We start from the raw sequence: 22,288 nt of genomic DNA, 5'->3' as shown, positions 1-22,288 counted from the left end.
CCACAATATGACTAAGCATCTGGGACTCCTATCTTTTGGTGTTATCTTGGTTAAATTTAATTTTTTTGTAGAAAGCTGAAGCCACTATAGGTCATGTAGAATACCTCTCAGATCTCTCCTTAGAATGCTACTTATGGTAAAAGCTATACATTCCACTTCTACTGCCTTTCCTATATTCTGAGGTACCAGTACAACAGCTGCTCTTCCTCAAAGTTAGGGAATGGTATCTCAAAGCTGTATAAAAGGGACTATCGAGTGAAAAAAGATTGAGAAGACTGGAGAGTTGTTACCCAAAAGCAACAAGTTTAACAGTTTACATTCAGACTCTAGTTTCTTTACAATGTCATTGGTAAAATTATATAGGTTGATGTTCACTGGATCTAAGGAGTGGGGCAAATAAGCATATTGTGAAAATGGTGAGCAAGAGGGTTACATGTACTGTTAATGCTGGGTATGTGTGTTTGTACCATAAGTGTTGGAGTCCTTGTCAGAAAGCTCAGAATGGGCTACCCAGGGAGCTAGTGGAGTCACTGTCCCTGGAGGTATTTAAAAAAGATGGGATGTGGCACTGAGTGCCCTGGTTTAGTTGATAAAATTATGTTAGGTCATAGGTTGGACTTGATGACCTCCAAGGTCTTTTCCAACCTGGTTGATTCTGTGATTCTGTACCACCATCATGTGAGTTTGAAGACAGGTCCTTTCTACATCCTGAATTTCCTTCAGTATGAGGACTTCAAGTTTATCCCCATCTAATCCTATTGCCTGTACTTTGTTTTTGAAATCTGACCATCAACTGCAACACTGAGGGTCCACTGCCATCCTTGCTGAGAAGACAGTCATCACTACAAGAACTCTTCCCAGTCCCTGCTTCTCTGGAAAGGCCTTTGAAGTTCTTTCCTGGATCAATGTAATACTACAAATACATGCTCACCCACCATGGCCTACTCTCTCTCTGTATAAAACAATTGCAGATTATTGCAGACAAAGCTTCTTGATCTGAGAATTTGCAAAGAATGAACAGCTCACTGAACGTCAACTTCTTTCAAGCAGAACCAGCAATTCACATGCCATTTGTACTGAGAGTGGCACAGATGGGCAAGCAAGAATTCAAACTTGCTGACTTTGTTCTCCTCTTCTAAGCATTTGCATAGAAATATCTGTGCCAGTGGAATCTCATCCAATATATGTTAAGGCAGTATCCAGTACTGGGTTCTGAAGACTACAAATCATTCTAAATGTGTTTCAGCAAAACTGAAGAACTTTCAGATACCTAGCAAACAGGACAGTGAGATGACCCCGGCTGGTAACAGGGCCCCACCAATGACACTCCTCTTTCTCAGCAGGACAAAAGAGAGAGATAAATGTAACAAGCAGCTTATGGGTGAGATAAGGACAGGGAGACATCATTCACCAATTGCCCTCATGAGCAAAACAGACTAGACTTGGGAATAAATTAATTTCTTATCAACCAAATCAGAGTAGGAAATGAGAAGTAAACCTAAATCCTAAAAACACCTCTCCCCCTTCTCCCTAAGAGGGGATGCTTACAGGGCACTAGCCAGAAGCATACAATTCCCCATGTCTAAGATGCATATGCACGCACCAAAATCTTAATTTGTTCCAACATTTATAAAGAAAACAATTCAAGTCTAGTTCTTTTCCCCATTATTTCCAAGAGGGAGTGCATTATGTACTAAGAGGAAGAAGGCTAAAAGGGTTTTTCCAAGGTTCCTTCAGTTCTTGATTTTCCACTCTTGGCAAGGTTGCAGCATTAACGGCCGTTTTTATCTTGCACCCTGCTGAGATAAACTTTTAATCTCTTAATGTGGAAAAAACAAGAGAACTAATTACTTCCTGATTAAGGGCATTTGAATGGATTTTTGTATAACAGGTTTAATTACATAAATAACTGAAAACTGTGCTTTTACCACTTTAAGACATTCTGAGGAAATGCTGAAAAAATAATGAAAATGTCAAAATATCATAAAGCAGAAATGTAAGCACATTTCTGCAGACACTGGTTAAGATCCAGAGCTGCCAACTAAGCTTACCTCAAAATTTTTATGTAGATATATGGTTTGACTGCATTTTTTACAGAGATTACTGCTCTTTGAAAATGCTACTGGAATCCTCTAAGTCTGAGCTGATAACAAGTGAATACAATGCCCTTTGGTAGTCATTTTCAATATAGTTCATTACAATTTTTAAAAATAACTTCATACACTAGTGAATTTCCTATAAATTATAAGAAAACAGATCTCAATGTGATTATTTGAGATAAACTGAAACATTACATAAGACAGCACAAGGAATCTTACCATGTTATATAGGGCATGCTAAGAGATTTGGAAGCTATAAATATACATCTAAACTGTATACAATTTACTGTGGCATCATACACAAGCTTTACACATGCTCTGGATGAGCTACAGTCTCTTGGATTGCAGCAAATGTTTTCTGCTTTTTATCTTTGAAGGGAGATAGAGCTGGCTTTATTTTACTGTTTTTAAATCAGGATGAGAGGTTCTGAGGATTTTCTCCCTGATGACATCAGTGGAGTATATAGATTTACAGAACAGTTCAAGTATTTGTTACATAATTCTTGTTATAATGTCATTCCTGGTTAGGAAAAGCCACTTCTGATTGGAATAAAATCCAATTATTTTTATTATGTCAGTATTTCTGTAGTAAGGTTATTTCATAGCTATTTATGCTTCTGAAAGCTTTCAGACTTGCAAATGGTAGTTGCCAGTTTAGGATTTTTTACTTTCGTAAGATTTGCTTTTTCCTTATTCAGATCTATTTTATTACTATAAAACTAGGAAATCAAAGCAAATCACTGCATGAGTTATTTGAAGAGTATTAATAAACTTTTCACTGTGGACAGAACTGCATGCTATTTGTGGTAATAGACACCACCAGCCATAGCAGACTTCAAATTTTCAATAATAATTGAATGCTGGACTGTGTTAATAAATGAATTCTATCAACATAGATCTCTGTTGATAAAAAAAAATCTCTGATCAAGATTTTAAAAAAAAAGTGCTTCTAAATTAAGCATTTGGACTGATTTATGCTGAGATTTGGCAATCTCAGCATAAGTTCTACCTTTGCATTCACGAACATGCTACAATCAATGAAAATCTGAATACTGAAAACCATCCAATGAGACAGCTCCAATAATCATCTGCTTAGGCTTCCTGGTCCCCAAGTTCTCTGAAGTTCTGCCTAGCAATTATAGTCAGCAACAGGATTGCATCTACTTTAAAACACAACCAGTTTTTTTTAAAAAACAAACAGGTTGCTGAAGAAGAAAGCTTACCATTACACACCCTAGGTAATGTGCTTTGAAGAAAAAACTCAGATTCAATGCCTATCCAATTCATAGGAGATTCAGCCTAAATCTGTGACTCCCAGGCTGCAGGGGACATATGTGCACACTCATGGAATGTGTGTTATAAAACTCAAACAATGTCAAAATCCTTTTCAGTGAAGGAAGTAGACAGAGGTACAACTCCTGGCCTCTTGATAAGGTGCTCATTTACAAATAGATCATAGTTTCAATGACCAATTCAGAATTCTGTGTTCCTCAGTTGCTGGAGAAAAAAATGCATAGGATATTATGGATTATTACATAAACAAATAGTCTGTTTAATGTGATTTTGTTTTTTGAAGAATGACTGTGAACTCAACCTAGTTCATAAATAAGGAAAAGTTCAGCTAGAAGCGTTTACACTCAGCACAATGTTGAAATTAATTGAATGAAGATTACTGTCAAGCCCTAAGAGCTTCTGTGATTATGTATAAGGGCTTTTTAGATGTTAATTCTGAGAAGTCAGTCTCTCAGGAAATCTTAACACAAATCACAGAATGCATCAGATTGGAAGGGACCACTGTGGGTCATCTGGTCCAACCTCCCTGCTCAAGCAGGGTGATTCCAGAGCACATGGCACAGGATTGAGGCCAGACAGTTCTTGCATACCTCCAGTGCTCCATGACTGCTTGTTTAGTTCCATCCTCTTAGCACTCTGAAAGTTTTGATAAAGCAGTTAATTGTACTTGAGACTCTACTAATTGGTAATTTGGGGTAATTATTGTAAGGGTATCTTCTATCTAAGGGGCAAAGAAGGGGGAAATCTTTACTTTTCTCCATCCTTTAAAAGAAAGATATGAGTATACCTTGCAAAGTGGGGGAAGGAGAGAATTATCATTTACCTGAAGAAAGTATGGTGCTCCACACAAACCTTCCATAACCTTTTAGCAGCCCGATGGTTTGGCAGTTTGAACCCAATAGTGCTCTCAAACTGTTCCAGCTGGAAAGAATCCACAAATAAATTAATCCATTTCCTTAAGGTGGCTATTAATTAAGAGGTAGAGTTCAGGTAGTTCCATTACTCTATCAAGTTGTAATACTCCTGCCATAAGACTTCATAAGATTTTTAAATTTTTTTTTTTTAAATATCAGAATTTCCAGCTTTTTAAAAGAATTATACTTAAATAAAATATATAAAGGTTTGCCTTTACTAATCAAGACAGGTGTTTAATACAATCATTAGAATCTGAAGAGGAAAAAACACTCACAAGTTCTGTTTAAATATATCATAAGATTATAAGGACAGCTGTGGAAAAAAATGAGGATATTTTCTTGTTGCTGGACAGAAATGAACTCATAAAAGAAACAAGACTGAAAGGTGCTACTTACTTCTGCTGGCCTGACTTTGATGTAGAAATTACTTCGCTTGTAGGAAATCTTCAGAATTTTTGGCCAAGCGAAGCGGTTGATCCGGAGTCTGTCTTTGTAAATCAGCAGGCCATTAGCACAAACACCCAGCATGATATCCACACCTTCAGAATCCTACCAGGTATGAGACAATTTCATAACAATCACTTCAGTAACATTCCAAACAAGTAATCATTGCTGACATACCTTGAGGGAATATTGTAACTGGGACATGTTTCATATCCAAACCTGACTCTGACAATGAGATTCTAAAATCAGAAATAGCCAAGTACATAAATTTTATAGGTAAGAATTTGGACTCTAAGTAATGGTTTTGGCATTCATATGCTACAGTTCTGGGAAATTCTTCAATATTATGGTAATAGGGACTAAGTTAACAACTTAAAAGCAGAAAAGGTATAGCCAGTGTGTGTGATAGCAATAATTTCAATAAATATTAAAAGAAGAAAACTGAAAACCAGCCCTGTCCCACTTAAAGCAGTCAGTGGAAGTCTGAACAAGTTGGTGATCAAGACGATCTTTTACAGTAACATATTATTCCAGCAAAGATAGAGGAGGTAATGAACAGGTTTCTGAGCATTCTCTTTCACTAACAGCATTTGATGCAAGTTTTACAGGCCACAAAACTAATCACTTACTGATACACTACACCATACAGCAGAATCTCATGTCCTCTCCAACAACTGATCAACTACATCAAATGCCAACACAGTCATTAGAGAGTTGCTTCACTGGCAGAACTAACAAAACAAAATTTAACCATGTTTCTCCAGTACTTAAAAGTCTTGGTTTTCTTTTTTAAATGCAAGACTGATATGCTTACAATATCTTAAATTTCCTAATGATTTGAGATTCTGGATTTATGAGATGGAGTGGGAGGAAGTGATTCGTTTGTCTTCTGAGGTTTTACAAAAAAAAAAAAAAATTCCCACTTGAAATGAAAATGTGATGTGACCTACCCCTGGAAGGGGAAAAAGCACCAAAATCCACCCCCCCCATGACCTCCCGCCCTATTTTTTTTTAACTCTCAAGGTACTATGAAAATAATTACATGTTCTTTTAGGCTTTACTACATGTCCTTGGCATAGAAAATATGACATCTTAAATGTCTTTATTTGCTCTTAGGAGTAAAATGTTATTTCCAAGCTGCATATATTTATGCACTAAATAAACTTATATATACATTCTACTGATGTTAGAGTTGTAAATTAAGTAATTATTATAACCAAGAGATAAAGGCCTACAGCCAATAATTAAGCATATGACTTTAAAGAAAATAAGCTATATATATAGTATGTTCTTTAATACTTAGCATGTCTATCCTAAAACAAAACCAAACAAACCAAATCCCTGATACCTTGGCATGATGTAAATCCACTCCATACATGGAAAGTCTCTTAGCATTTTCTAGGAACTGGGAATCCGCCTGTGCTGGAGTCAAGCCCCTAAAACCATTGAACAAGCTTTGAGTTTATTGGCAAAAAACTGAGTGTCAAAACTGAGTGGAATCCTGGAATTCAGACTGATAGAAAAACCTCAGTTTATAAGGCATCAAGAGTATTTTTGCTCTACAGGAAAAGTGTTCTTTCATAGCATATTATTTTACTTGAGTACAGATTTCCACCTTCACTCATTCAAACAGATGTATACTGCTTAAACAAATTAATATAAAAATACTTTACAAAAGTTCTTTACCAAGACCTTAGTGCAACTACTATTTTCAAACTCAACTTTCTAAATACACCAAAGGGTTTTTAGTTACATAAGAAACTATTTCCAAAGTAACAATAAGTTCACCTCAGCAGATTTACGCATACTCTTAGGAGATGATGACTTCTTTTAAACCCACTGTACCTGACATACCTGTGTGTTTTGTGTAGCTCAGCCACTTTCTCTTCCATTTCTTGAGTCTGGTTGGGTGCAAACTGGAATTCACTGATATAATCACTGCTGTGCTCCCCTGGGTCATGATCACCCAGCTCAGCCTGCAGGGTATATGAACCAAGGAGGGCGTGAGTCACAAAAGAACATGGCAGTCGGCCAGATACAATATCCTGGCGAAGCTGTAGGCACAAGAAATACCTGCAAGACAAAGGAGAAAAAAACCCAAGAGAAAGAAGCACAAAGAAAGGGTTACCCATGGCAGATAATGAGATGATCAAGATCATGTAAGGTAAGTGTGTTTTAAAGTAGGCGAATGCATTAATGATGACCTTATATTATTTGAGCAGTGTATTACCACACAGAAAATTTCACTTGATTTTTAAGGGTCAACATTACTTTCATAAAAAATATGAAAAGCAGGAAAAAATCTGATTTCCAATATAAATTAATAAAAAGCTACCTAGTTTTAAACAAAAGTTGACTTAGGAACTTGTTTAGTTCACATTGTAGCCTGTAGGTATCTATGGTTTAAAAATATAAGCTAGGCATTTCTTTGGCATTTCCCTCCAACTTCTATATCCCTTGCAGTTCACAAGCTAATCATGTCATGTAATACAGAAAAGAAATCTAGTTTAGTACTGAAACCATAATTACCTTTCTTAAACCAAGTAGTATTACAATTCAATATTTCAGGTACTGTATACAGCATTCCACCAAATTTAACAAGTTAAACACCAGCAGACATGCCCACCTTAGCAGAGATTTTTTTTAATGTATGTTTAAAAAAAGTCTTACTAGTGAAACTTAGATTGAATATATAACCAAAAAATGTTTTTATGAGTTGAACACGCAATAGAAAAACCAACCAACTCATTGAAAATTTTCAAATGAAACACACACAAATTCTAGTAAATACACTCTGTACTCAACATCTTTTATGATGCTACAAATCCCTATCTGCAGCAACATTTTAGCTGCACTCTTGCATAGCTATCTTATTTTGTGCAGAAGGGTGATCCAATGCAACATGTAACACATATCCTGCCACAGCAGAGTCAGCTACTCCAAAAAAAAGTATTTAGGTTTCCTGTAACTCATGAGAAAAATGAATCAGTTCCCTGCACTCTATCCCCAGTTATCAACGGCCAGTATCATAGCCTTGCAATGCTACTTTTAGGTGCTTAGTATCCACCATATTCCAAGTATTTTCTATCTAAAAACTTCGGAAGATAATTATTTTCAGCTTTTGTTATGTTTTATGGCTTTATTTAAAGCACACGGGTAAATCCACATTTTCATCCACCTAGTCTAGGTTATTACTGAAGTATCTTGGATCCCTTAAGCTTTGCTCAAGACCCCCATGCTCTCATTTGTTTAATAACAAAGCAGCAGTCTGACAACAAACCACTGGCTTCCTTCACATACTATCACTCACATCTCACCTGCTGCCCAAATCATATCCCTACTTAACAATTCCTCTTGCTCAGGTTTTTTCCAGAAGTTTTCATTTCACCTTTTCAACCTTGTTCCAAAAAGCAGTTGATGTATGTAAGAATATCTATAGTGTACAGTAGCCAGAAACTGAAGAAGAAATTCTCTGCAGCTTTTAAATTAGACTAAGAGTAATTTAAAGTTTAAAATTAGGACCTGTGCATACCTAGTGATGTCTTCAGTCAACTGTGACGGATCAGGGGGATAAAACTTCACATTAAAGGTGAATATCCAAGGTAGACCTAAAGATGGGAAATATCTGATGGTTAATCTCAATCAAGTTCAAGTAAGCAAAGAAAAAACTTTATTTAAAAATGTTAGAAAGTCGAATAAATCCTAATTGCTGAAATCATGAAGGAAATTTTTTTCTGTTTTTTACTGTACATTATTAAGAAGCATAGATTATTTTCATTGGCAGGGAGAGATCCACAGATTAGCATGTTAAAAATTATTTTAAAATGTTTTACAGTAAGTTACACAAATATCAGAAGACATTTTTAATTTGAAAAAGACCATAATATATTAACAATTCTAAGATATTATGTGTTCAAAGGCACTTGCATTGAATTTGTGTTTATTTCCAACTCCTCCAAGGCTAACAGTCTCTTTCTGTTTAAACTCAGTTTGAGAGACTGTACAGTAACTGTGAACATGATATCAAAATGAGCTCTGTGTTGTTGTATATAACAAAAGATAATAAATTATTCATTGAGAATGTGTGGAAGACAGAAATATTAGCCAATCCTACTTTAAAATTTGTTTCTGGTAAACACCACATTAAACAACTACAATAACAGCGATATTTAAATTTCCATATGTTAGAATTGTCAATAACATATGCCTTTTTTTAAGCAAAAGCATGCCTAAAGCTAGATTAATAATTTGAAAAAGCATAAAATGTTGCCCTTAGTCATAGCTCTGTTTTTAAATAAATTTTTAAGATTTGAAAGCTAAGTCACACATCAATAAATAAAATACATTTTCAGAATGTTAGTACTTTGGATAATAAATTATTTTAGAAATCTGTATTACATAGATAAATCATGCTTGGAAAAATGTGTCTTTCTACAGCAACAAAAAAATACCAAAATGCCACTATAAACACAATGCTAGATAAAAGTGCTGATGTTATTTAAGGCTACTTTCTTAAAAAAAACAAAACTGTTTTGAAATTCCATCTATATCAAAGGTGTCAGAATTTCTAATGTCTTCCAACATTTAAAAAATTATTTTGGTTTTTCATACGTGGCTATTCACTGAAGCACTTCAATTTTTGTTTAAGTGTGAACCTCATTCTACACCTGGCTGCTAAGCCACTATTTCTCTTTGAGAGCTCTGGGTTTTAGCGTATCTTAACATTCCCAGTCATCAAGATTTTGTACAATTTTGTGTACAAAGTAAGGCAGGACCCTTAAATGAGGTCTCATTTATTATTGCATTGCCTACTGCAATGCAGTGCAAAACAGAATTAAGACAAAAATACCTTGCAAAAAAAATTTCTAACAATAATGAATACATCCAGCATAACAAACATAGTTAAAGATGGAACGTATTAACCTACTTCCATCGTCTCACAGGGAATCAGCATAATTTAATGGAAAGATGCTGATACTGGGTAAACCAAAGTGATGAGTATGAGCAATAGGGCCAAAATGTCTATACAAAAAGCATCCAAGGAGAGCTGTCATGTTAACAGAGCTGTGGAGAAATGGGTGAAGGATGTGTCTAAACCTTCAAGTTTTTCCTGGTCTAAAACTGCAGTTACACTAGCCTCATATGAATTCCTGTTTAACTATTGCTCTTTCTGGTCAGCATTTCTACAGCTAACTTTCAGCAAGCACTGCAGACAGGAGACTTAGGTGTGGTTTGAAGAAAAAAAAAAACCTGAAAAAACTATATTCTTTATAAAAAAGTGCATAAATCCTCTGAGTGTGTGGGCTTTATAAAAAAAATCTTATCTGTACTTACACTGATTAAATTGCTAATTTATTGAAGAAATATTGAAGTTGATTTTGTACTATATTCTAGACAGCTGGTGAGCATGTATTTTACCTGATTGCTGAAAGCACATATATCCCCTAAATAAAGAGTAGCAAGTTTATTACAATGTGCACAGTCTATATTTCTACTTCACACTAAAGCATACTTTTTATAGCTGCACTAACGAGGCATATAATCATAGTTGTCCTCATATAATAATGCACATTATTGCTGGCTCTTCATAGTGTTGGAAGCCAAGACAAAAAAAAACAACCCCAAAGCTGATTTAAAATTGTATTTAGCATTCTGTCCCTCATAAGGCTCTCTGTTTTGATTTTCAGTAGTATGGGCTACAGAAATGTCAAAAATTTTTCTAGCCAGCTTGTTACATCAAAAAATGCTTCTGTGGCAACTTTAGGCCCATTCTTAGAGTAAAGAATGCAATATAACCAACCAGCTAGCAGCATACAATTACCATGATTCATCCTATTTCAACTGGGAAAAATCAGTGAGGGTTTTTTTTCCCAGCAAAGGCTTTTTCTGGCTTTGACTCGTGATCTCTTGTATGTCAGCTTTTGCAAGAAAACCCTTCCCTTGGCATAGGTACTTAGTTCTCTTGAACAATAACAATCTACACTCTAGTGTAGTCAGCTTAGATGAAAATTAGCTACAAATCTAACAGATACATAGCTAAATACCTATAAAATAGACTGATACAAAATAAAGTGAACCTGCATAAAGTGACCACCATGTTTTGATGCCTGAGCATACCCATACATTGTTTTAGCATTAAAATCAAACAGCCAGTGTTGTGCACCTAAAATGCAAATGCTCTTTCCTAATTAATTAAAACTTCTCTTAATTCCCCAGCCTATTCTGTTCTCAGAACATCTGAACTCTCTCCATTTCTTACAAGATATAGAACACAGAATATGTGATGTGGAAGTATTTTTTGCAATAAAAGTACTAACCATACTGCAGTCTTGAAAAACATTTAACTGACATAATTTTACCTCTGGGTTAAACAGATAAATTCTCAAATTGAATTTTGTATAAGGGTGACCCAACTTACCCTCTGTAATCTATGATTTGACCATTTCAAGGTCATTTGCTATTGCTTGTACCATCACAGTATTCTCGCTGTGATTCTCAGTTTTGCAAAAGCCTGAATCCACTTGAGATGTACCAATTTCCAAAAAGATAGTGACAGAAATGTAATTACCTACCTGTCCCTGAAAGAAGTAATTAGAGGTTTTAACACATGCCAGTGGATAGCCAAGTACATGAGTTAAAAAAAGTCAAGAATTCATTTTCCTGAAGAGATCAAGCTGGCTGAAAGCAAACAAGATTTTTGTCACCTTTGTAGCCCTGAGAACAGAGACAGTAATTTGTGGATCATGTTCATTAGCTGAAGTAACATCAGTAATTGCTGAGATCCAACATAATTGCCCAGCCAAAGGCCAACCTGTACAAGTAAGAGATCTCACAGAGGGGCTGAGGACTGTGACACAGGAAGAGACAGCCTGCAGATCATGACTTGGGGAAGACTACAGGATTCTTATTTCATCTTTCCCAGTCACAGGTGGTACATACATCCCCAATGTGCAGAGTTTTGGTGTTGCTCACATTTAAGAGAGACAGAGATTGTTGTAAATATTATGTTGCAAACTAATGTGTTGAACTATATTTCTGAAAGTGTCACCTTTATGTGTTCAGATCAATGTATTTATCCAAATACACTTATTTAGCATGCTAGTGCTTGAGTTTCTGCCATACAATAGAAAAAGAAATCACCAAATATTCAGAGTTGGAAGGGACCCACAAGGATCAGCAAGCCCAGCTCTTAAGTGAACATAGAAGGGGCTGAACCCACAACCTTGGCTTGTTTTTTAACACCAGGCTCTATCCATCTGAGCTAGTATCAGGTTCAAGAGTTTTGTAATTTCCAAATTTCAAATACACTAATAGGTTTTACAGGTATCTTAAATTTAATGAGTATTTTTGTACACAGGATTTCCATTCTTGATTAAAGACAAATATATTTAGAATTAAGCCTGAAAAAAGTCCCATTACTTGATGCTTTTGTAGCTGGAGGATTAAATGTGCCTGCAGTAAGATTCCAATATCTGGAAATTTTAATAGACTAATGCTGAGGAACACAACTAACACTATACTAATTACTTGCACATAGGTGTAAGCAAGTATCATTTTAAAATCCTTACAATTATGTTCTTACTTCACTTTTTTTTTATTATGCCTATCAACTCTGAAATACTACAGATCAGAGGAAAAAAACCATCCCATCATGATTCCTCATTCAATAACATTCAATAGACTTCCTCTCCAGTATAAAATATAGGTCTTCATGCTGTATGGAAAATCAAACCCCCTTAACATATATTTCTATAGTGCATACTATACAGTATTAAAAAGACCTTTGTCTAGTGCATCCAAAAAATTTTCAGGTCAGTTCTTACACTTCAAACTTGTAGACTAGATGGCATGCAAAGTGCTACAGAATACAAAAAGATATCAACATTTGTATCAGCAAAGTTGATACAAAAAGTAGCAACATCCTCCATCTCTTGTTGTTTATTAAAACCAAACCAAACAGTCTTTAGCCTGCATATTTGGACAACTAATAGATTTTCACTGAAGACCTGCAGAAGTTCAAATACCAGTAACTTTTCCTTTAAAGGTGTGGATTAAAGGTTTGGCTGCTACTTGCATATTAGTACATTCACAATTTTAATAGGTCTAGTTTGCTTACATAAGAGCCTGTTGGATAAAAAGAACAGTTTCCAAGGATGCTCCTATAACTTTTATTTCTATAATGAGAATATAAACCACACCTTCCTATTAAGGGATTTCATCAATCAGCAAAGATGTGAAGAAAAAGGAATTAATATCACTATGACTTCTGGAAAAAAAGTATTGCCTTAAAACTCCACTCCTATGTGGAGTTAATAGCAGTAAAGAAACTATCTGTTTGTCATTATAAATAACACATAGCTGTTCTTAATTACAAGTACAGTCAGTTTCTTAGCTTAAATTCTTGTGTTTAAGTCTAGGCTTGTAAGCATTATCATAATCCTCTTCTCCCCACTTTCCTATCAGGTATTACCAAAAGGTTTCCATTAAAAACGAGACAACAAAAACCTTAGTTTGGTCACAAATGAGTAAGGCAATGACAATACATTCAGTAAGGGCAGGGGCTATCTAGCATATTTTAGTGCCTCTAATTTTGTGATATGTATGCTTAGGCAGAGTATCACCTAGATTTACTCTCCATACTTACTCCATATTTTCTCCCCAGCTAGTGAAGAGCTTTGACAGAGCTTTATGCAAACATAGTAAAATAAATTACTCATCAGGTACTGAGTATAGGAACTAGAAAGGCATTTCAAGCAGATTCAGTCTGAAAAGGGTTTTAGTGAGACATTCCAAGATTATGCTCTCTATGCCATCTCCATTCTGAAAATGATGGACATTGTCAAAAAAGTCAATGGTGGACTGATCAGTATTGAAGAATATTCATTTTCTATAAAACATATTAATTCTCTTTTTTGTAGATTCGTATTCTTCTGGTGATTCTTTAAAGTAAGGAAGTTCTATGACAACAATCATGACCATCTTTGCATGATCGCATTCTCCATCCAATAACCAGCTATCAGCACAAAGTTGAAAAACATCTATGGTTTCAGGATGTAAAAATATCAACTATTACTCACACAACAAAAGAAAATTTTGGGGCAATAATAAATATAGAGATACAATAATAACTAAAATATAGTATAATCATTAACTTCTACAGCATAATTCTGAGCAGCTCCCTCTCCTCTACTAGGACATGGGATGGAAATAGAAGATTTGTTTCCTGGTTTAAGATGAATACATCACTATCAGATAGAAATTATTTTAAAGCTGTAAGCAATCAACAGCCAGGCTACTAAATTTATGAAGAAGATTTCTGTGAGGAAAAAAAGGGAGCATAACATCTGAATACAGAAGTACTTACTTCGAATTTGTCTCTTAATTTCCTTCGAAGAATCTAGCCAGTTCTGAAAAAAAAAATGAACAAGCAAACCACAGCCAGCATTTAAAATCCTCAATACCAAAAATATTTTGATATAATCAAACACATTCATTAGCTTTTACATTTCAGTTACTACTGATGTGTGCAAAGAGACTGTTTTGCAACAGTCCAAAATAATCCAAAAATTAACTTTTGGAAGTGAGACTAAGGAATCCATAACATATATTCATTGGTAACTCAGACAATCCTGTTTACTGTTTTTACCCATACATGTTAATAAAACAGGTTAAGAGACTAGGAACATAAACCTTTTCACTACAATTACTGAGACTTCCCTTCACTGAGTTTGAACCTTTACTTCCCATGGCCACACACACACACACACAAGCACATTCAAGGAAGAAACATGCATAAAGCCAGCCTGACAGCAGGTCTTGCAATGTTTCAAAGACAGGCATGAAATGCAGGGAAGAGTTAGATACTGCCTTGTGAGGCCAAGGAAAATACCTGCTTTGTCATGGGCCACTGTGGGTACTTGCAGTTTTAAAGTCTGAGGGAATACCTCAGTGCCAGCACAAATGTTGCCAAAGGCTTATTTCTATCAATGTTTCTCACCTAACTCAGCAAAGCAGAGCATCCTGGGTATTATGTGACCCACCTTTTTCAGTCTATGGTAGGAAATAAATTCCAGATGCAACACTCTTTCCCAATACCATATCCTCCAGTCTCTATTAGGGACTTTTGCACCCAAAGTCCATCTTCTCTCAAGGGGACATAAAAATGCTAGTTTAGTTTTGCAGATCTGTGTGAATTAGGAGGATGTGGAACTCTGTTTCTGCAGTAGTGCAAATCTTTAACATAGATTACCTCTGCTGACAGAGAATGTGCCTCCTATGAATATGGACCAGCACACCAAGTTGTCTGTTGAAAATTAGCTTGGTCCAGGTAGATTTCATCACCAGCGCACCATGTGTATATTAGATGAATATTATTTACAAATGAAAATCAAACCCCCATTTTTATAATTTATTACAATTGTAATGTTTTAAAAAAGACAGTAATTTCACTTTTATTGCTTTGTCTGGGATCTCTACTTTTCCAAAGATATGATAATTTTTCCAGAGAAGGCAAAGTCCACAACATTTTTACAAAGGAAGAGTTAGAAAGCCCTTCTACAAAAGTGGAGTTAGAAAGCACTTATACAAAATAATGGATACCATTTATAATGCTTAAGTCAGTCTTCTCGTTATAAGAACATTGACATGGAAAGGCCTTGGAAGACAACGTAAGTCAAATAATTTATAAACTGAGATGCACTTCAGCTACAGCTATCATCCTAGGTTTTCAGTTTTGGCAAGGAATCCATTCTGAAATTACCCACAGCCATATTCTTGCAACTATAATAACTAGAAGTATCCTAAATCCTTACATTTTAGACACAGCATCAACTAAATAAATAGAGAATATAGCATAGAATAACTACAACAGAAAAAAAGGATTTCTGAGTACATAATACTTTCAGTGCTTCATCTTTTATCACTACAAAGCAGGAGAAAAGAACATACAATACAGACTATGCTGTAAGATGATAAGAATAATTTCTTCTTTACACAAGTTATAAAGTTCATTTTCTGATTTTTCCAAGTCTGACATAAGCTTATTGGAAGCACACGTAGCCAGCAACTTTCATTACTGCTCTGTCAAATAAAATCAGACGCTTATATTCCATTTACAGGCACAATTACAGGGGTGGGGGTTTTTTGCATCTGTGCCTTTTGTCATGGATAAAAACAAACACCACAAAAGAATCTACCCTAAATTAGAGCTCTTAATGAAGAATAGACAGGTCTGTCTTTCAAAACAAAAGACAAAGTGTATACACACTACTTTGCTCCAGTAGGCAGAAATCTATTTGTTTAATTTGTGAATGGTAAGGTTATAGATGAGACAAAGTAATGCATTGTCAAAGAACAAAATGTTCTCTACCAGTACAAAAGTATTTTGTACAAATCCAGAAAAGCAGCATTTCCAGCTGGCACCCAAAACATAAGAGCAGAAGCTTTCTAACACTTCTGCAGAGCAACTACAGTGTGAATGGAGCATTCATGAACTTCTGAGGGTGCAATGCAATGAAATCTCTAAACAAACTTCAGCCCAATAAATTTAACATTTGCAAAAAATGAAAGAAATCATTAATTACTAATTTGGCCTAAACAGTTTTGAAACGTGTATTAAAGCTAACAAAATTTATTCTGATTGGAAGCCATAACCTCTCTCCCAGCTGCACAGAACACCCATGGAGAAGAGTTAATGGGACTGCTCCTCCAATGGTACCCTGATGGTGCATTGGGGAGCAGCTCTAATTCAACAGAGTGCCTGGCATTGAGCTGCCACACGCCACAGCTGCCGCTGCATTCAACAGCTGGCTCATCAATGGGTGGCTGTGATAAGTGCACAAGAATGGGAAAAACACATCATTCAGCATTTAGTACTGACTGGCCTGGAGGTCAGGGATTTGTGGCATTTTAATCTAAAAAGGCAACAGTCATAACAGAAAAATAAAAAGATCTGGTACCAAATTAAAAAGTAACTTAATACAGAGATGAACAAAAAAGAGCGCCCTAAATCCAGCAAAAGTTCTGAGAAAGTAGGAGATATGAAACATAAATTTGCTAGGAAAGAGGTTTTTTTAAGTTTCTCCAAATAACACTAGGAATATATTTGTATGAAGAAGCCAAAATCCAGCAACTCAGGTTGTTAGTTTTCGTAACAAAAAGAACCAGATTTCTCCAGAAGTTTTTAAATAGAAGCCTCCTGCTGTCCATAACTCGGTGAGAAGTAATCTATTCTGCTTCTGAATAAGGACCCCATTATCAGATATTTCTCAATTTATATAAATACCTCTTAATTTATGTAAATACTTATGAGTGTTGCTACAGTACCACCTTCAGTCAATGGATAAGGAATTCAAGGACTCATTCACACTGAAAGAGACCTCTGGACATAACTGGTTCAAGCGTGATTCAAGAGCCAGTTTTGAATTAGGTCAGGTTGCCCAGGTTAATATCCAGTCAAGTTTTTAGCATCTCCAAGGAAAAAGACACATGAAAAAACAGATGGGGTCTTTCTAAGTGTGGACCTCAGTTTCCCTATTCCAATGACTGAAGAATATCAAGAAAGCCTTAGTCTAACTAGAAGAAAGAAAAAAAAAAAAGAAGAGGAAAAAAAAAAAGACCTACACCAATTCAGACTTTTTTGCTCAACTTTCAAAAAACCTGAAACTCTGTATTTTATCTCCTGGGATCTACTCAGTGGGCTATTTTCTGGTACACGTCAAGGATCCAGGTCTAGTATTAGACCTTTTCTCTCTTGCCAGAGATCAAACTGCTGTTTTACGTTATTTTGTTGTGTATATACAGTACAGTTTTTCAATAGTGAGAAGCACAAATAAAGCAACAAGTGAAAATAACAGGTAAGATTGTGATATTAGTTAGAAGATCAACAGACATGTTCTTCATCATTACACCAAAGAAGTTCTTACATCTGGAAATGGTTTAGAAATCAAGAACAAAAATTAAATATCTAAGTAATACAATAACAAGCTCATTTTGTATATGGGATTTTTAATATAGAGGAATTGAGTATTTTGCTCAATACTGCACAGAAAAATTTGCACCAAAGCAACTAAATCTAGAAAAAAACTTTATCAGAATGGAAGCTGCTAGAAATTCAGATCTATTCAGATCAGGAAATTACACTTAATTTTTTTTAAAATACTGTTAAGACGAAGATGACAGAAAAAAAGCAATAACTTTTAGATGCAGTATGATGTAATGATGCTTTTACTGTAAATACAGATTAATAAGAAATACAATTTTTCCAGCCACATGTTGTAATTATTCATCCGATTTTTTCTGAAGAAAAAGATGACAACACATAAATCTTTAGTTCATGGAGGAAGCAACAGGCAGCCCAGCCCAAACCTGTAATGTTAAGATGTTAAAAACATAACTTGGATTTTGGTAATTAATGGAGCAATCACCACTGACTGATTTGAGATTTTCCTCAGCTGAGCAATCTAGATATGCTCAACCATCCAACAAAAAAGCAAGTGCAAAAGAAGATGGAAGTTACCAAATGGTATGTAAGAAATCCTTCCAAATGCAGTCATCTCAAATGCCATTCATTTGTAAAATTAGCATCCAATACCAGTAATGGACCACCTTCAGCCTCTTTACAAAGGCCAAAAATTTTCTTTAAAACTTAAAATTAACAATAAAGGAACTCAAAGGTCTAGTCATAACAGATTTATGGGCTAGATTCCTTTCATGTTCACAAACAAAGCATTCTTACACATCTATGAGAAAAGGCAGCAAAATTTACTCAAGTGTTTGAAATGGTAAACATTTAAAAGAATATACCTCACTGAAGTATTGAAGTAAGTGGCAGTGATGAATAACAAACAAAACCCTCATACAGGCTTACCTTCTGCTCTGAATTCTCATAAAACAACAGCCCAAAATAGTCCTTTTCCAGTAAATTGAGGTGTTCACATACTTTATCAAACAGCACTTGTCCTTTTGCTCTTTTCTGAGAGGTGGGAGGGTAGGAAAAGAAGGAAAAATAAAGGAAAAATAAGAACAAAAAAGAAAATTAAGATAAGTAAATCAGTAAGGTCCTTAATTACAGGTACTGTTATTCGATGACACTATTCAGGACAATTTAAAATATACATAAAGTGGATTATAAAACGATAAGCTTTCTTACAAAGACTGTTCACCATACTTCAAAGCTATACATATCCTTGACAAAAAAACTGAGAAATTTTAATGTTTTTTTAAAAACCTGAAACAACAACAATGTAAGTACACAAGGAAAATTCAATACCTGAAAAATTTAAATATTTTGCACTATTAAGTGTCACTAAATAATCTTGGTTTTTCTGGATCTTCATTTTTTAAATAGCAAAAGGCTTCTTTATCTGAGCCAACTTTTTCTGTATTATCCTCTAACAATTAATATAGTTTCTACAATGTTAACTTTAGCATTTTTTTATCATTTTGGTATACATCTCAGTGACTTATGAATCCCATTATATGAATGCACTGAAAAATAAAGTGTGTTATTTTCAAAAGACAAAAAGAAAAAGCAGACCACTAAGAGGTGATGCTCAGACCAGCAGATGCAGCATGCAAGCAGAAGCTGAACATAATTCAACATGTCTAGTTGTCTATATGCGGCAGTGGTTTGTTTCAAGGGGCAGAAAATAAGATGGCTGCTTTCTATCCATGTATTTCTGGAATTTCAGTACCCAAAAAATTAATTAGATAAATAATAAGAAATCTTCAAGAAGTTTATTTTTCCTAAAATCAGTAACAAAAGGAAATCAGTAACAAAGGAAAAAAACTTGAAGGTTTTATTTGAGGTTAGCTTACATATTATAGTCTGTTGCTTTATAAATACAGTAACTGAAGACTGATCATCATTTTACCATTTTCTTAAAAAGCATTTTAAAATGGCCACTTTCAAGCTCACTTGGTGAGCTCAGTATTACTAGAGCTTAAGCAAATGGCAGTCACTCCTGAAGTTTGATCTTTTCTTCTTGCGACCTTTCCAGCAGCCTTCCAGTCATCTAAAGGGGGCTTAAGAGAGAAGGGAAGGAAAGGGCACGTAGTGACAGAACAAGGGGTAATGGCTTTAAGGAGAGTAGGTGCAGATTAGGTATTAGGAAGAAATCCTTTACTGTGAGGGTGGTGAGGCACTGGAACAGGTTGCCCACTAAAGCTGTGAATGTCCCATCCCTGGAAATGTTCAAGGCCAGGTTGAATGGGGCTCTGAGCAGCCTGCTCAGGTGGAAGGTGTCCTGGGCTAAGCAGGGGGCTTAAAAACTGGAAGTTCTTTAAGGTACCTCCCAACCCAAACCATTCTATCATTCTGTGATTCTTGTACCTGAAACTGGGAATGTAAACATTCCATAAGTCTGTAGTGCCAGTAATGAAAACAGGTCCAGGCTCTACTTCTGTGAGCCAGGTTTAAGGAAAATCTTTGTCTCCTGCTGACAGGAGACAAAGATTTAGAGCAGATGGCTCACATCACATGCTCAGGGGTGAGGAGATGAGAAGTTCTTTCCACAGTTAAAATCTGACCATGACTGGCATGCAGCCTCCAGTTTGAACCAACTCCTTCATGACAGCTCTGCTGTTTGTGGCATTTATCATAGAGGCCACAACATGGCCTTTTCAAAGGTCTGCCAGCTTATAGGAATTTTTGCATTTGCTTATCCTACAGATTTCAGTAGATGCCACACACGACTGCCATTCCACAGAAACGCCACGGGCAGCCCCTGTGTAGGCCTGGGTGACACTGTGGCCATTGTCCCCGCAGACAGTGGCGGGGCACTCCAGGAGCCCATTCCGGCACTCCCGCAGCTCGGCAAAGGCCAAGAGCGGAGGGAGAGGAGAAAAGAAGGTATGCACTGAGCAAAGAGTGAAGGCATTGTTGATTTTTTTTTTCCCCAAGAATCCAGAGCTTTATTCAAAATCGCATTGTCCAGCAGCTACCCTACTCGGGAAGATCAGAAAGGTTTCACAGAAGCAAAATTATAAAACAACCACATTTAGTAGCCCAAGTAGCAAGGCTAAATCAAGAAAGTAGAAGTCAAGAGTGACTTCTGAAATGGGGAGCAAGGAATTTTAAGTCTGTTTGGTACTTTCAAGAAATCTTACTCAGGAAAGATGACTACTTCCTCTAGGCATCTGAAGTAACCACTTAATTTTCTTGACAGCTTCACCTTCAGTTTAGTAAGAAAAATCACCAATATAGAAAAGTGGTAAATTGAAAGCAGAAAAAATATAAGCAAGAGAGAGTTCAAAGAATCTTAGATGCATGTAATAGATACCACTTTTTTTCCAAAGTCGATGAGCAGGTCAGTGATCATACCTTGCAAATGCAAGTTTCAGTTATACAAATTTCAGTAAAGGAAATCTATAGATTAGTGCAAAATAATGTACGCTATCATATCAAGACCACATCTAGAATCAGATGTTTTTTTAATATCAAGTTAATATCAAGTCTTTGACATCTAGAAACATAAGGCAGGCAAATGCACAGGAAATATACTGCAAGTATAACTGTAAAATATTGCACAGCTTCTTATTAGGAAGTCATAATAAACAAAGAACTTGGAAACACTAAGCAGTGTCCATTGTATCTTTAAACATCTTTTTGTCAGTTCATGGTTCTTCCACATTAGGAAAAATACTACCATGTCACAAAGCCCAAGTGTATGAGCCTACATTCTAGACAGCAGCAAAATGAAAAGACATTATACCATCAGCAACTAGTATTTATAGAGCTCTGTTATGGATTCAAAAGCCTAAGAAGCCTCTCACTACTAGCAATGGTTTTCATTAGAAGATCCTACTTGCAGAATTGAAAGACTCCGAGTTATTTCATATATATATGTGTGTGTGTATATATAGAGTGATATAGTGATAAAGTTTTAAAAATCGAAAAGAATATTTAATTTGCAAAATCAAACTTTTCAAGTGCAATTTCTCTGTAAGCCATCTGGGGACAGGCATTACTACACAGTTTCAATGAGAGGATAACATAACTTTTCTGGGAAAACTCATGTTCCTAGTAGAATGTCTCTAACTTGAACTGAAGATAACTGTTGTGATCCAGTCAGTTCAGAAGCTAGAAATATTTTAATAGAGCAGGACACTCTTAAGAAGGCAGCATCATGGTTTGCACAGTTTGTTACTTTATAAAATGGATTCCATTTAATTTTCTACCATGTGTTTGAGATGTCAACTGATAGTAACAACCAATGTGTAAATTATAACCACTATTCTTAGTATACCTATGCATACATATATATTTATGCATTCGTATATACATACATGGGTTTATAGCACAACAAATTTTCCTGTTCCAAAATTACAATGCAGAAATATCAGTAAAAATGTAAATCCATCCTTGCTTCCACAAAAAGGGGAGCACATTCAACCTAGCTGTATCAAGAGAGTGAGAAGTGAGGAGATGTTCACAGAGCCAAGCAGTTTAAAACACAAAAGTACTCAGATCAGCAGTATTCTGTATTGCTGCCAAGTTATGCTTTCTTTTAAGTGAGAACATAAAAAGAACACATGCAA

The 22,288-nt window shown here is 35.6% G+C and overlaps 1 protein-coding gene across 13 annotated transcripts in view; it reads right to left on the bottom strand.

The window, feature by feature from the left end:
- Positions 1-22,288, bottom strand: part of EPB41L2 (erythrocyte membrane protein band 4.1 like 2) — a 107,006-nt gene that overhangs the window by 27,972 nt on the left and 56,746 nt on the right. For all 13 annotated transcript variants that reach the window (XR_009418082.1, XM_059468741.1, XM_059468729.1 and 10 more), the window contains exons 5-11: positions 18,618-18,722; positions 14,115-14,157; positions 8,283-8,358; positions 6,605-6,823; positions 6,099-6,186; positions 4,703-4,855; positions 4,216-4,313 (exon numbers count right to left, since the gene is read on the bottom strand). Coding sequence is in view for 12 of the 13 variants with exons in the window: in XM_059468741.1 (XP_059324724.1) it covers positions 4,216-4,313; positions 4,703-4,855; positions 6,099-6,186; positions 6,605-6,823; positions 8,283-8,358; positions 14,115-14,157; positions 18,618-18,722 (782 nt within the window). In the remaining variant the exon portion in view is untranslated. The remainder of the gene's footprint in view (positions 1-4,215; positions 4,314-4,702; positions 4,856-6,098; positions 6,187-6,604; positions 6,824-8,282; positions 8,359-14,114; positions 14,158-18,617; positions 18,723-22,288) is intronic.

This window comes from Ammospiza nelsoni, chromosome 3 (genome assembly GCF_027579445.1).
Source record: "Ammospiza nelsoni isolate bAmmNel1 chromosome 3, bAmmNel1.pri, whole genome shotgun sequence".
Taxonomy (NCBI): domain Eukaryota; kingdom Metazoa; phylum Chordata; class Aves; order Passeriformes; family Passerellidae; genus Ammospiza; species Ammospiza nelsoni.
Note: the sequence above shows the minus strand (reverse complement) of the source record. Positions and strands in the feature narration are given on the sequence as shown.